We start from the raw sequence: 15,752 nt of genomic DNA, 5'->3' as shown, positions 1-15,752 counted from the left end.
CACTAACATTTTTCTAAAATCATTTTTCTTTTCCTTTTCCTTCTCTTTCTTCGGAGCAGCGGTGTTACAATAGAATTATTTACAAGAGGTCTGGGGGCCTGGAATTTATGGCCTTTGTCAAATTTCAGAAAGTAATGGTCTTTAGAAAGGACCTTAGGTGTTATTTAACGTTCTTTAGTCAACAGCCTCATATAATAACTGAGGAAAGTGCACGTCAGAAGGTGAACCTACTTGCCCAAGGCTGCTCTCTTAATTAATAGGAGAGATAAGGCTCTATCCCAGCCTTCCCATTTCACTTCTGCCCTTTCTGTGTTATAGGAGAGTGAATTCACGGATATGTGACTACATTAAGCGAATTTGAAATTCCAGTCAGACAGCACTGATTGCTATGTCAGCTTTTCAAACAAACTTTTAAGAAACGAAAAGATTTTTTCTCTTTTAGGATAAAGTTCCTACTAATGTAAAGAGGTAGGCTTTAATTACAGCCCAGAGCCACCCTACTTAGAGGTTCCCACAAACGGTTTAGAGTGAGTCTCTCTCTCTCTCTCTTTTTTAAATTGGTACCACATCTAGCTTTTTGTTGTTGCATTTACCTTTTTTTTTTATGTTTTATCTTATTTTTGAGAGAGAAAGGCAGAGGTGAGTGGGAGAGGGGCAGAGAGAAAAGGAGACACAGAAGCAGAAGCAGGCTCTAGGCTCTGAGCTGTCAGCACAAAGTCCGACGCGGGGCTTGAACCCACAAACGATGAGATCATGACCCGAGCCGAAGTTGGATGCTCAACCGACGGAGCCACCCAGGCGCCCCTCATTTAACTTAAAAAAAAAAATTTTTTTTAACGTTTTATTTATTTTTGAGACAGAGACAGAGCATGAACAGGGGAAGGGCAGAGAGAGAGGGAGACACAGAATCGGAAACAGGCTCCAGGCTCTGAGCCATCAGCCCAGAGCCCGACGCGGGGCTCGAACTCACGGACCGCGAGATCGTGACCCGAGCTGAAGTCGGCCACTTAACCGACTGAGCCACCCAGGCGCCCCTCGTTTAACTTTTTAGATGACCAAAACAGTTTATATTCATTGAGAAAATACAAATAATATAGACAACAGGGTAGAAAGTCAAACTATCCTAACCTCATCCCCTAAAGCCCACTCCCTAAACAATCACTGTGGACAGTTTGGTGATTATAAAGCGTCTTTCCTCCAGTGGTGCTAGTGATTCGAACACAAAAGGCCGGGACTATGGGATGGTGGGGGGGAGGGAAACTGCCCTTTTAGGGCTTCATGGGGTTCTAACCATGACAAGAGAATAACTAAGGGTGTGAAAATCACCTAGAAGCAAAGCCCTTAGGCTGACACGTGCTGCAAAGGATCTATCTCTCAGATTTTCAGGCTTATTTTACCCTTCAGTTGCTGACTTGGGTGGATGTCCCTTAGGACGTGATTTTCAAGCTGTTGAGAGGCATCAGAGTTTCTGCATGGGTTTGTTCAAAATCTCATGGAAAAAAAAAACACTTGTTAATAAATATATCCAAATGTACTGTAGTCCTTCTTTCATTTTGTTTTGTTTTATTCTTTTTGGACTCTGGGTTTCTTTTTTTTAATTTTATTTATTGTTGAGAGCGCAAGCGCGAGCAGGGGAAGGACAGAGAGAGAGGAGAACAGAGGATCTGAAGTGGGCTCCACACGGTCAGCATAGAGCCTGATGCAGGGCTCGAACTCACGAACTGCGAGATCATGATCTGAGCCGAGTCGGATACTTAACTGACTAAGGCACCCAGGCACCCCTATATTCCACATTTTAACACACTGTTTACTTAAGTTGCCATGCTAACTCCCTCTTGGCTTGCACACCCTCAGAAAGAAGTTTCCTTCATTCCTGTGCACACATGTAGGATATAAACTTGTGTCATTACAAGGAAAATTGTACCTTCATGGTCTTTAAAAAAATACAACCTATTTATTTCATTTAAGCAACATGGTACAAGAGGGTACAATATTACTTACGAGTGTAAAGCAGAATATTTTAAAATTTTGATCCTGAGGCTGATAGCATAGATTGGGAGCCTGGGTTCTGAAGCTGGGCAAGCAGATTTGAATAGCTTCCTGTGTGGCCTGGAGCAAGTCACTTAACCTCTCTGAGCGTCAGTTTTCTCATCTGTAAAATGGTGATCACATAATAAAACATACCGTCTTCTTAAAAGTCCTTTGGTTGTCTTTGTTACCAGCACTTCTCTGTGGCTATCTTTCTAATATTCCCTGATATCTAATAATTTTTAGTATCTAGGGTCTTTCCAACTATCCTTCCCAGGACCCCAGCCTTCTGCCTCTTCTTATCTGGCCTTTCTTTCTTCCTCTTCTTTTGGGAGCCGCAGCCCCTAGAAGTCTTGTTCATTTCTTAGGACTTGCAGCTCAGCTCTTTGCCTCGCTACACAAAGCCATGGTGCTTTCCCTTAGGTCTAAAAGGTCATCAGAGTCCCTGACCAGCCTGCCAGCTGTACAGACTGCCTGACAGCAGCTTGTAACAGTGTTTCCTGGAGGCTGATCACCCTCTTGGGTGAGGTGCTCCCCCAGCCAGCGTTTGTGAGCAGGAGGGAAGGGCATGGGGATTCATCTTCTGGTGGAAACCCTGCCATCTGCCTTGGGAGGCAGAACTGCCTGATTGGTTGCTTTCATAAGGACTGATGTTAAAACTGTCAACTTACAAACTTATCCTCATAAAACATTGCTCTTAGATGTTTTATATACAGGGATCCCATGTTGGAGTTCACTAGAAAGATAGGGTTCTGTCGGCAACAACAGATGTTGGCAAGGATGTGGAGAAAGAGGATCTCTTTTGCACAGCTGGTGGGAATGCAAACTGGTGCAGCCACTCTGGAAAACAGTATTGAGTTTCCTCAAAAAACGAAAAATAGAACTATCCTACGACCCAGCAATTGCACTACTAGGCATTTATCCACGGGATACAGGTGTGCTGTTTTGAAGGGACACATGCATCCCAGTGTTTATAGAAGCACTATCAACAATAGCCAAAGTATGGAAAGAGCCCAAATGTCCATCGATGGATGAATGGATAAAGAAGATGTGGTATATACATACAATGGAGTATTACTCTGCAATCAAAAAGAATGAAATCTTGCCATTTGCAACTACGTGGATGGAACTGGAGGGTGTTATGCTAAGTGAAATTAGTCAGTCAGAGAAAGACAAAAATCATATGACTTCACTCATAGGAGGACTTTAACAGACAAAACAGATGAACATAAGGGAAGGGAAGCAAAAATAATATAAAACCAGGGAGGGGGACAAAACATAAGAGACTCGCAAATATGGAGAACAAACAGAGGGTTACTGGAGGAGTTGTAGGAGGGGGGATGGGCTAAATGGGTAAGGGGCATCAAGGAATCTACTCCTGAAATCATTGTTGCACTAGATGCTAACTAACTTGAATGTAAATTTAAAAAATAATAATAAATTTTTTTAAAAAGCTACCATACCTAAAAAACAAAAAACAAAAAAAGGAATATAGGGTTCTGTCCATAAAAAAAATCGGACAAACACTGACTTGGGGCTTTTCTACTTGCTCCTTCGCTACTCAGAACGGAGATAGTTTCTTTCATTTTATTTTCCTTTGGAACCACTGAGATGCCTTCTCTCTTTAGTATTTACTTTATTAACCTTTTGTTTTCTCTCATACTCTGAAACTAGCCGAATGTTCACATTCCGATATCTGAGGCATGTAGGCACCTCACATCTTAATTTCTCTGGATCATAGAAGACTTTTACTTTCTCTTGCCTTGGTAAAATGCTGTCACGGGCTGCCTCTGTTGATTTTATAATGATCACTAACAACCAACTGTTTTGGATGCAGGGAGAATAATTTTCTTGAAGTCATAGCATCCTTTACAACAGTCAACTGATCAAAATTTTAACTGGATGTTAGAGGTACACATTATTTTAACTAAAACAACTTAAATCCTAGATATTTTCCCTCCAAATAAATACAACCTTATCAACTGCTTTGAAAGAATACATTAATTATAGACCTAAAACATATATAAAGAACCTCCTTAAGTCTGGAACTATTTCCTCCAGTCCAATATGAAAAACTGAACTTTGTATGATAATGATTAAGTTCTCCAAAAAACCTTAATACGGCTTTAAACAACCTACATGATCTTCAGTATATAGAAGCAATCAGAAGCTGCATATCTTGAAGACTTCTGAAAAAGTACAAACTTGCCTCTTTAGAAATAAACCTATAGCAAATAAGCCTATAGAAAAAAAAGAACCTTTCTTCAAAACTTCACACACACACACAGCACACTAGAGCACTAAGTGCCATAGCGCAGGGAGTTTTGTTGGTTCTGAGCTCAGTTATGTACTCAGTGCCTAGAACAGGGCCTGACACATAGCAGGTGCTTAATACATGCATGGCAAGTGAATACTTTAAAATTTAAGGAAATTTAAGAAATTACAAGTGCCCCTGATAGATAAAATTTTGCTTCTTAAATTGACCCTGAAACAAATTGAATAAACCTAATTTTTCTTTTAAGTTTACAACTGGCTACTATTGGTTTAAGACATAGCCAAAGGCTCCAGTTGAGAAACATCAAGTAATTTGGATATATTATAATATATAAATGTTGTAATACACCTACCAAATGTACAGTCTACAGACCATAGCTTTCTCATCCTTGCTTAGAATCCTTGAAGTCTACTATCTTCTAATATTCTTTTAGTTTCAATTAACAGAAAGCAAACTCCAACTAGCCTAAGCAGAATGCAGTGGTTGGAGATTTGTGGGACGCATTCTGGGGTGGCATATGGGTTTGAAGGACAACCAGCCCAGGACACTTCGGGGACCAGGCCTCTGTGTCTTTAAGAATGTCAGCTTTATGGGGGCGCCTGGGTGGCTCAGTCAGTTGAGCTTCAGACTCTGGCTCAGGTCCCAATTTCATGGTTTGTGGGTTCAAGCCCCACATGGGGCTCACTGCTGTCAGAGTGGAGCCTGCTTCGGATCCTCCGTCCCCCTCTCTCTCTCCCCTTCCCCTGCTTGTACTCTCTCAAAAATAAAACATTTTTAAAAAGGACGTCTGCTTCATCCTTTCAAAATTTTCTCCATGACGTTGGAATCACGGTCGCTGGCATCAGCAGGACTCCTCCTATCTTACGTTCCTCTCCTGAGAGGAAGTTTGCTTTCCTAGCTCCAATTAGAACTGAGAGAAGGGTGCCAGTCGGTTCAGCTGGGGTGACATTCCCATCCCATGGACTGGCTAGGGAGCAAGGGTGGTTCACTGGAGAATCTGGTAGCTCCCCTTTCGAGCATGCGAGCAGTATGTAGGGCAGAGCAGTTCCCCCCAAACAGTGGCGGCCATTCTCAGGTGAGAGCATACATTGTTCACAATGAAAATTACAGCTCTCGTTTGAAAGCTCCAGAGATACACCGCTTGGCCCTACCAGGTTGGCCCTACCAGGCTTCCCCTTTCAAATTCTGGGTTCACAACAGTCTATTACTTAAGGATTCTTGCTTCCAGGGACCAGTTATTAAAATAGGATAACAGTTTCATCTGAATGAAAAAGGCAAACGTGATCTTTAAGAGATCCGAACACTTTTACCATAACTTAACAAGGTTAGAACTGCCTGACGGACTGATGAATAAAATTTCCTCCATTTACCAACTGGAAACTCAGGAAGGATGTCTGCTCTAAGGTCTCAGTTGGTGAGGGACTGGACTGCTTCTAGGCTAGTACGTTAGACAGGAAAGACCAGTGTCTCAACAAGTAAGTGCAGCCCACGGACCGATGTTTGATTTTTGGCTTTATTTTATAAAAATACACAACTTAAATACATATGACACTCTCTATACAAGACATAAACAACTGTTGGATCTAACATTTTCAGTTATTTCGACAGAAAGCAAATATGTAAATTACCTCGTAAGAGCAAAGGGTTTCTTTAGAGACTCTGCATTCACAGTCAGAGGGGACGATCGCCCCGTGGGAAATCAACGCAGGGCACTAACCCACGCCGTCCGACCTGCCAACAAGTCATTTCACCAACAGAGCCTTTTTGGCACGGCTTAATATTGCACTGCTTGTTAGACACAATCTAACTTACCCACATCACAAATTTAAACTTTGTGTTTTTGCTAGAAATGTTTAATGGAAAAACCAATGTGCAAACATTACTGTCTTACAGTTGTGCTAAGTACCAAATATGAGAAGTGTGAACCTTTCTTCACTTTGCAAAACTTGCAAGGGAAGGTGGGTAGCTATATTTCGCAGCTAAACTCATTTTCCAAAGTTTTACAAAAACGTTGGCAGACTGAGAGTGAGCTAGATGGGAGTGCAGCGGAGAAGGGAGTGACATTCCAGCGCCTACAGAAATTACTTTTGAGAAGGGCACTGTCACTGTCACTGTCAGAGGCAATCTGCACACGGCTCCACCCTTTCTAATTTGGGACTGAAATACCTCCCTCCCCCCCCCCCCCCCCCCCGGGTCACTGTTCTCTGGGGAGCAGCTACTGCGCTACTGATTCAGGGCTCCTGGGGGCTGCTTACGTACTCTGGCTTTCTTTCAGAAACTCAGCTGCCTTATCCATGGCTCTTTTAACTAACAGTGAACTAGGTACTGGCTTATTCATGGATATAAAGAAATTATTTACCAGTTGAGAATTCAATGCATGAGCACATACTAGGGTAAGTTTCCTGAGGTAAATGTAAGCCTTAAAGAATAGTGTGCAACCTATAGAATTACAGCAATTTATCCCGGGTAGCAGCACAATACTCTAGGCCTGGACTTTTAAGCTAACAGGCTAACAGAGCCAAGGACACATCTGTGTGAAGAAATGAAATGATGAGCTGGAGTAAAAAAAGTGTTGACAGCTGAGAACATCAATTCAAAAGAAGCCACAAAGGGAAAAGGAGGGGGACACAGGAGGGTGTATGTTAAAGTGCTTAGGTAGGATGGGCAATTAGTTGGAAAGGCCTCAAGGGATTTCTAACAAGCTTTAAAACTGTTAATTCTTGGTGACTCAGACGTGGAGATAATGGCTTTTCTTTAATAAGAGCTGTTTGAAACTTTTCATTCTTTTCTGAAAAACGAAATTCTCCATCAAATTTTTTTAGCCGATGGAATGATTCTGCTACTTGTTACTCTCACCGATGTATTTTGAAATCCTGAATGAAGGATTAACAAGGCTGAAGGACTTTAATCAAGTTGAACCATAAAGTACACGTTTATACCAAGAATTTAAATTAATGCACAGAGGTCTACGAAGTTTTGTATGAAGTTTGTATTGAAAACCTTTGCACTGCAAATCATGCTTTATTATCCCTTAATATTCTACTCGAGGATTATGGCACTCGGACCAATTCTAGGACCCTGAAATTTAACTTTCTTCTCTTCTTTCTTTTACATAAATGAAGTCATTCACGGCCACCCTTCACATGAATAATGAAGGTATTGGGAACTGAGTTCCAAGACGTAAGAACCAAAATCAGGCTAAATTCCAACAAGTCACTCATATAGGAATGGAAGCACAAGACCTCTCTGCTCATCTGCACAACGTAGTTGAATGAGGTGACCAGTCTGGTCTTCAGTAACAGTGATGAACCCGGCACAGGCTTTCCACAGGGCCACATACTCTGAGCTGTCACGTCAATGTCGGCTGACACTACCATGCACAATCCCTCGTTTACATGACTCTAATTCTGTTGCAGGAATACATCTACATTTAATTACTTTAGGCATGATGAAGGCCTTAAGCAAAATTTAAATTTGCAAAAATTTTGGGTTGGAATTCTGTAGTCCTGGAAGCTATTTAAAATTAAAAGTCCAGAGCAAAATCCCCAGGAAATCATATATCGAACTCAATTCGTAAAAAAAAGAAGCGTTTTCAATATCACCAAGATGAAAAGTCATACTAGAAAACAATGCTCTGGTTTCCAGACAACAAGCTCAATGCAGCCCTACTGCAGCCGCACAAAGTGAAGCTGCTTTGGAGAGAAGAATCCAGAAGACTGCAAAGGGCTTGAGTTAAACCAAACTGGCTTTTCTTCTTAGGCAGAAGATGAATGCTGTTTGGTGATCAATATGGGATAGTTGTTTAAAATTCACAGACAGTAAAATTTTATGTACCCTAAAGCCCCAATTAGTGCAGGGTGGTCACAACTAACAATATGAGTAACGTACCGAGATTGATGATAATATGGGTCAAACAGTGAGACTAGTTCGGTAAGCTCTGGAAGAATGGTCAGTCTCGATATACTTGATCTTCATCCATTCCTTGGATACTGAGGAGGAGACTATGGCAAGAGAATGTGTTTCTCTATGTGAAACTAGTTTTCATAATCTGTAGTTTAAAATTATCACTATTCAGAAATATGGAGCCAAAGCAAAAATTAGAGATTCTTTCCACTCAGGCCTTCAGATCTCTCCCTCCACCACCACCCCAAGGACCCATACTTGTCTCTGGTCAACCAGGACTTGCTGGGGAGGGCTGTAAGGTCAAGGCTTGTAAGGGAGGCTGGAGGAGGCAGTGGCCAAAAGCCAGGGATTCAAGAAGAGAAAAATGACAGATATGGTATATTAAAAATAAATAAATAAATAAGAGGAAGAGAAGAGGAAGAAGGGGAGGTAATGTAGATGAGGAAGTGAGGACGAGGCACGGCTCGTGGGGGACTACCCTGCCTTTCCTGCCTATCTGGGGCAGACAATGCAGAAACAAGAAAAGGCATAAGCCTCATAGGGGGGCTTCTCTGCCGCCGGGCATCAGACAAGCCCCGGCAGGGTGGGCTTGTCCTTTGGCCTTGCCTCTGGCCTTGCCCTTTGGGGATATGTGCACAAGCTCTAGTGTGACCTGCAAGCACTTCTGTTTGGGGTCAGATTCCTGATTCCTAGGTGCACGATACTCCCTACCACTACCAGTGCCCAAGTCCATGGCTAAAGAAAGGCCTCAGATCCGGGCCAAGCCCAGGAGCAGCCGGTGTAGCCAGAACTCGTGGCTGCCACGGCCCTTTCTCTCTCAGGACGAGCTCGTCCCTCCCCCTGGTGGCTGGAGAAGGGGACCAGACTGCAGGTGCTGAAAGGGCTGCTCAACTCAGAACTGTAACACCTCAACTCACAAACTTCCAAAGGGCTGTCAAGAGTTCATTAATTATCGATTGAACGATGATGGTTCAAATACCACCTAAGGAACTTGTAAAAGGAACGACTCGCTTGTGAGGTTCCACCAAACTTTGCGGGTTTTTGATATTGTTTCCTTGTTTTTGTTGTTTCCTTCTCTGATGAATTTAAAAAAAAAAAAAAAAAAAAGAAAAAGTGTAAGGGTTGTCCTGTCCTCCTTCCTCCCTCCAGAAACCTCACGGACTTTCCTGAGTGAAGTGCATATGGGATGCTACAATTACAGAGCTTACAAATGAAAGGGAAAAAATTCAGATTACCTGGAAATATGAAATGAACTACAGTGTACAAGGGGTGCTCGGTTCTCTTCACCACTCTGAAAAATGTCTGCGAAATGGTAACAGGCACCTCGATTTCTAATTTACAAATGACAACACGGGTGAAAAAAGCAGTAGGATTTTGTGGAGAAAAAAAATCCATGTTGGTTATTTCCCGTCTAGGGAGAGTCAGTTTGTACGTGAGGCCCACACTTGTCTTTGTCTCTTACTTCCTATTTGATGTTTTTCAGGAGGGCTGTCCGGGCATTCACAACTGCTTTGAAGGCATCTTCACTACCAGGCGCCACGCACTTGTCAGGGTGAAGCAGCACAGCGAGTTTCCGATAGGCTTTGTTGACTTCATCCCTACGAGAGAGCAGCAAAGCTCTGTGTCAGCCACAGGCCAGCCCCCGCCCCCTGCAGCTGGGCTGTCAGGGGTTCCATAATAACTCTTGCAGAAAGTATCTCCCAAATAATGACCACCTCTTCTCAAAAGGGGGACTAAAGGACTAGGAGACCAACAATATACAAATAAGTAATACGTTACATAAAAGTAGAAAAAGAAACACAGGGTGAAGTGAGTATGGAAACACCAAGAAAGCCCTTGGTAAAAGAAAGATCCGATGAAAAGGTCCGCAGTACCCAGCAGGCACTCACGATGAGGGTGTGGGGCGATTGGGGAAGGCCTCTCGAACAGGGTTCTGAAGGAAGGTGGGGAAAGACACAGCAACTGGGAGAGAGCTGGCAAAGACTAGGAACAGCAGGGCCACGGCATGAAGTTCCATGAGGACACCGCTGGGAGGTAACAAAAACAAAGTTGGTCAGGAAGCAGGGGTCAGTAGGAGAAGGGCCTTGGAACTAAAACAACAAAAAAGTGGATTTGATGAACAATGACATCAGTAGGTGTTTCGTGACAAAAGGGTGCTAAGAAAGCTGTTTTTTGAACTTGGGAGACAGGTAGGAGGTTGTCACAATAACCCAAGCACAAGTCCCAAGAGTCTGGATCAAGGTGTTTGTGGAGACAAACAAGCGAAGACGAGAGATAACATTATGAGTTGGCAGAAGCAGATGATGAGCTGGATGTACGGGTGGAGAAAATGTTAGGAAATGGGCTGAAAGGAGTTCCAGGGTCACAGGAACTCAGGCTCAGGGAAGATGGTCACACCATTGACCAAGAAAGGGACGCTGCAGAGGGGTACCTGAGAGCTACAGAGAGAGAGAAGTGAACATAATCCAGAGAGGAAAGGAGCAGCACAGAATGTGTCCGCAAAGGCCAGGAAAGCTCCAGGAGGGCTCTTTAGGCTTCGGAGCTCTTCAAGAAGCAGGGACCGGCTGGGGAGGAGCCTGGAGACCACATGCCCCTCGCCCCGCTCTTCAGCCTCCTCTGGTGTCAGGCTCCAGACGCTTCTAAGTGCCCAGCGCCTCCTCTGGCCAGGTTTAGCTCTGTCCTTACCAGATGGTTTTATTTCCCACCTTCCTTGTGTCATTCAGGGCTCCAATTATCCTACAAGCCTGGATGTGGTGCTTTCCCAAATGCCCTAATTTTTCCCCTTCCTTTTTTATCAGAAGGATTTCTATTTGGCTCTCTGAATTAGAGACGGTCTTTGATTATCTTGCAGGTGACGGCAAATTCGTGTGTCTACCTGGAAAGACGGAGGCCACAGGGTCACCTTAACAGTTCGGGCTGGGGGCATGTATTGTAAGGCTTTTTTCGCTTTCTGCTCTCAGACGAGTCCCCAATTTTCTTGTTTTAAAACATGCACGGGGCTTTTTTACTTTTGATATCAGCTAACAAAGTAACATATTAATTCTACTGAAAATGAAAATTTTCTTAAAGTTCAAGAATAGTAAACACATCACTGAACAGACAATAAAACTCTTTATACCTTTAAAAACTGCTTATAGGTTCTCTGAAATGTGCTCACTGCCATATAAAATTTGTTTGATAGACCCAGAGCAAAGATAAGAAAAGTACATGTTTATATTGATTAACAGTATAGAACTTAAGGAGGTCCTATAAATTTTGGTAGATTCCAATTAACATAGTAAATAAGTAAGGAACCCAAATTTTATTTTTCCTTCCCGTTCTAAGTTAACTAACAAGTAGAGTTTCTTAATTTTAGAGCCAGTATCTCTTGGAGGTAAAACGGAAGACTTTAGAAGGAGACTATGGAAATCCAAAAGGACATTTAAAAGGCACAATTAATTGAGCTACAAACATGAGACCATCTGAATTGTTCAGGTGCTTAAAGCCTCCTCAGTAATGCCTGGCAAGTCACGGTGACCAGTTACTGTCTTCCTCTCCCCCTCCCCTCTTGCCATCTAGACTCGAAGATATGCTATGAGACCAAAATGGAAAAGAGAAACTTAATGCTATTGGTGCCAAGAAGGCATTTCAACATGTAGTTTTCTTTTGTGGGAATAAAGATGAAAAAGTAGAAAGGGAGAAGGATGGGGAGAAAAGTTATGGTATAAAATAAAAAGATCCGAGAACCCTTATAATTCCAATAAAAATTATAATATGTGCAGTAACAGAAGCGTTATATTGTTAAAAGTTATATAACCATACTGAACAAGGATTTATTTTTACACAAGCAACAAAGAAAAGTGATTGTATTTCTCTTCCTCCCAAATATTTCTTTTGGCTAAAAATAAAACCATTTAACATAAATTCACACACAGATGAGGACCTAGCAGTATTTTAAGTGCAGTAGAAAAGAGACAGAATCAGCCTAGGGTCCTTGAACATGTGTTTAGTCTCACGAATCCCAGTTTTCTCACCTATAAAATGAAATGTTTGGATAAGCTGCTAACGTTCTTTTCCTCTTTTTTAAAAAAAATTTTTTTTAACATTTATTTATTTTTGAGACAGAGAGAGACAGAGCATGAACGGGGGAGGGGCAGAGAGAGAGGGAGACACAGAATCTGAAACAGGCCCCGGGCTCTGAGCTGTCAGCACAGAGCCCGACGCGGGGCTCGAACTCACAGACTGTGAGATCATGACCCGAGCTGAAGTCAGACGCTCAACCGACTGAGCCACCCAGGCGCCCCAGTTCTTTTCCTCTTCTAAAGCTCTATGATTTTGTAAGGTATTTTTTTTAAAGGTTACATTTGCTTGTAGGCTCTTTTTCAACACAGACAAAATCAGAGCATGCTGTTTCAGAAAGTTTTTATGCAATACACCACAAAGTTCCCTCATCAGGCAACTGTGCCCTCTATTTTGTTTCTCTGGTACTCAGTTAATTCAGTGAAGAAGAGTTATAACACAATCTAATACATTTCTACAAACTTCATATTTCTAGCCAATTACAAGAAGATATACCGGACCTATAATATTGACAACTGATAGCACTCAGCACTAATATCCTAGAGCATTGCTTACCTTGAGGCCCCAGGTTTGACTCCCAACATGTCCCAACTGTCCTTACTGTTTCGAATTCTGCGAATGGTGTCTGCTTGTTCTTTGGTGAAACTAGCGCTGCTATTCGTGATAGGACGTTTCCCGCCATTTTCACATAAATCAACTATGGATACGTAAAAGGTCTGCAAAAAGAGATCATCCCAGAATAGAACTGACTTTGTGAAAACAGGAATTCCTTTTAAGCATAACTTAAAGAATTTTAATACATTCCAATAACTCTTAAAATTCACCATAAAGCAAATATAGTTTGGAAGATTTTTTTTCTTTCATCCTACTGTGTATGTTTATATGTGTGTGCGTGTGCTTGTGTATTTTTTTTAAGAACACAAAAGTGTAAGGAATAAAATTTAAATGGCTCATAATCCTATTCTCAAATAACCATACTTGAAGTTACAAAGTAGTAGATGAGGGGCGCCTGAGTGGCTCAGTCGGTTGAGCGTCTGACTTCGGCTCAGGTCATGATCTCACAGTCTGTGAGTTCGAGCCCCGCGTCGGGCTCTGTGCTGACAGCTCAGAGCCTGAAGCCTGCTTCAGATTCTGTGTCTCCCTCTCTCTATCCCCTCCCCGCTCTGTCTCTGTCTCTCAAAAAAGAATAAATGTTAAAAAAAAAAGTAGTAGATGAATACCGTTAGAAAAATTCAAATGGTAAATGAAAGTGTAAAATGAAAACTATGTCTCTCTGTCCCTCAAGTTCTTCTCCTTGAAGTAACCATTGTTAATATTTTTTTTGAGTATCTTTCCAGAAAAATTTTCTATCAGAATACCAGTACCTCCATCTACACACTAAATTTTTACATAAAAGAGAGCAGATTAAACATACTGCTTAGCTCCTTGCATTTTTTCACATAAAAATAGACCTTGGGCCCTTTCTCCAGCTGCCTCTAGACACTTTCTTCCTTTTTAATGACTGTTCAGTATTCCACTGTGTGACTATATCTTAATTTATTTAACCAACTCCCTATTTTCTTAGACAAGGCTATTGTTTCCAGGTTTTGCTACTGCACACAGTGTTTTAGTGAATACTTTGTGTGTGTGTGTGTGTGTGTGAGTGTGTATCTCCACACACTTGTGGAGATACTGCTTTAAAACAAATTCCTAAAAGCGGAAGTACTAAATAACAGTGTACGGGCATTTTAATTTTTGATTTTGACAATTTTCATACGAAAAAACGGTGCCGTTTACACTCCCATCACAGTGTCTGACAGTGTTATTTCTCTACACCCTTGTCACTATGGGACATTATCATACAGCTTCCCTTCTGCCAAACCTACATGTGTCACACAGTTTTAATTTGCATTTCTTTAATTGTAAGTGAAGTGGAGTGTCTTTTCATATGCTTATTGCTTTTTCTGTAAATTGTTCAGATTCTTTGCCTATTTTTTTTGTTGTCTGAAGTGAAAACTATTTTTTGATCCTGCTCATATCTCATACTCTGTGCACTGTCACCATAGAGACTACGCAATCTGAAAAAGAGAGAAAAAGGGAAGAAAAATAAACATAGCCTCAAGGACGGTGGGACAAAATCAAATGGTCTGATACACATGTAACTGGAGTCCCAGAAGGAAAAGAGTAGAAATAGAGCCAAAAAACTTTTTAAATTTTTTTTTTTAGTCTTTATTTTTGAAAGGGAGAGAGAACATGAGCAGGGGAGGAGCAGAGAGAGAAGGAGACACAGAATCTGAAGCAGGCTCCAGGCACTGAGCTGTCAGCACAGAGCCCGACACGGGGCTCAAACTCACAAACCGCGAGATCATGACCCGAGCCGAAATCTGATGCCCAACCGACTGAGCCACCCGGACACCCTGAGCCAAAAAACTTCTGAACAAATAGTGGTGAAAAACACCTGCCTAGCAATCTGAGAGACTCAAGAAACACCACGCAGGGCAAATATAAAGAGAACCACACCCAGGCACATGGTCCACATGCTAAAAGCCAAAGATGAACTCTTGAAAGTGGCTGGATGGGGAAAAAAACACAACACATTATGTACAAAAGAATAAGAGTAAAAGTGGGTGCTAACGTCTCATGCGATTCAACACAGGCCAGGAGAGAATGGACCATCGCCTTTGAAGTGCTGAAAGAAATTTAATTTTCAACAGTCATTATTTATAGTCCTTGAAGAAGTCACTTTACTACTCTTAGATACTATCACATCGGAAATGAGAACAATACCCATCATACAGCAAGAGTCTCAAATGAGATGAAACACGTAAACTTCGCCAGAATGATAAAATACTATTCAAATGATTAAGCATCGTTACTGCACATGAATAGGTACAAACTCACACAGGACCATGTGCTAAATGGGATACAGAGTGTGGCAAGCCAACATCAACCTTATTTGGTCTTGAAATAGAAGCTATTGATGCCCAATTCAGCCTGTCAGCCAAGGATGAAACTTGTCTTCTAGTAGGGGCGGTGACATCTTATGAGAAAGAAATTCAGCATAAAAGACTAAATAAAATCCCACTCAATAATTAAGAACAACTCGTTACAGTATAGCTACACTCTTTGAAATGTTAAAAATTCCCACAATATCAGATATATTCACAAGAAAAAATGCATAATTCATGCCACCACTTACCTCCAAATGTATCTGTAATTAAGAGTTGACTTTATAATTTATTATTTTAAAAAGCCTCATTCCCTTAAAATGATTCAAGATTAGTAATTTTTTAAAAATGACCATTCATTCAGGTTGCAATATGAGTACATCCTTCCATCGCCTACTTGGTGGGTAAGACCTTATTTTTATGTGTGACTGGCTGGACTCTGCAGTGACAGTCCCCTATTCTCTAGCTGCACCATACACATTCACTCTGGCAAGGCAATTTTGCCAAAGTAATGCTTCCACATAACTATGCGTGCAAATGTAACACCATTAACCAAAGGC

At 41.7% G+C, this 15,752-nt stretch overlaps 1 protein-coding gene across 3 annotated transcripts in view; it reads right to left on the bottom strand.

The window, feature by feature from the left end:
* Positions 1-1,937: 1,937 nt before the first annotated feature.
* The window catches only part of DNAJC27 (DnaJ heat shock protein family (Hsp40) member C27), a 38,022-nt gene continuing 24,207 nt past the window's right edge, over positions 1,938-15,752 (bottom strand). For 2 of the 3 annotated variants that reach the window (XM_015064111.3, XM_015064110.3), the window contains exons 6-7: positions 12,821-12,981; positions 9,300-9,804 (exon numbers count right to left, since the gene is read on the bottom strand). In XM_015064111.3, the coding sequence (XP_014919597.2) occupies positions 9,672-9,804; positions 12,821-12,981 (294 nt within the window). In that variant the 3' untranslated portion in view covers positions 9,300-9,671. Of the gene's footprint in view, positions 2,153-9,299; positions 9,805-12,820; positions 12,982-15,752 lie in introns of those variants that run through there. The other variant, XM_053201155.1, reaches the window with a different exon arrangement.

This window comes from Acinonyx jubatus, chromosome A3, assembly GCF_027475565.1.
Source record: "Acinonyx jubatus isolate Ajub_Pintada_27869175 chromosome A3, VMU_Ajub_asm_v1.0, whole genome shotgun sequence".
Classification (NCBI taxonomy): Eukaryota; Metazoa; Chordata; class Mammalia; order Carnivora; family Felidae; genus Acinonyx; species Acinonyx jubatus.
Note: the sequence above shows the minus strand (reverse complement) of the source record. Positions and strands in the feature narration are given on the sequence as shown.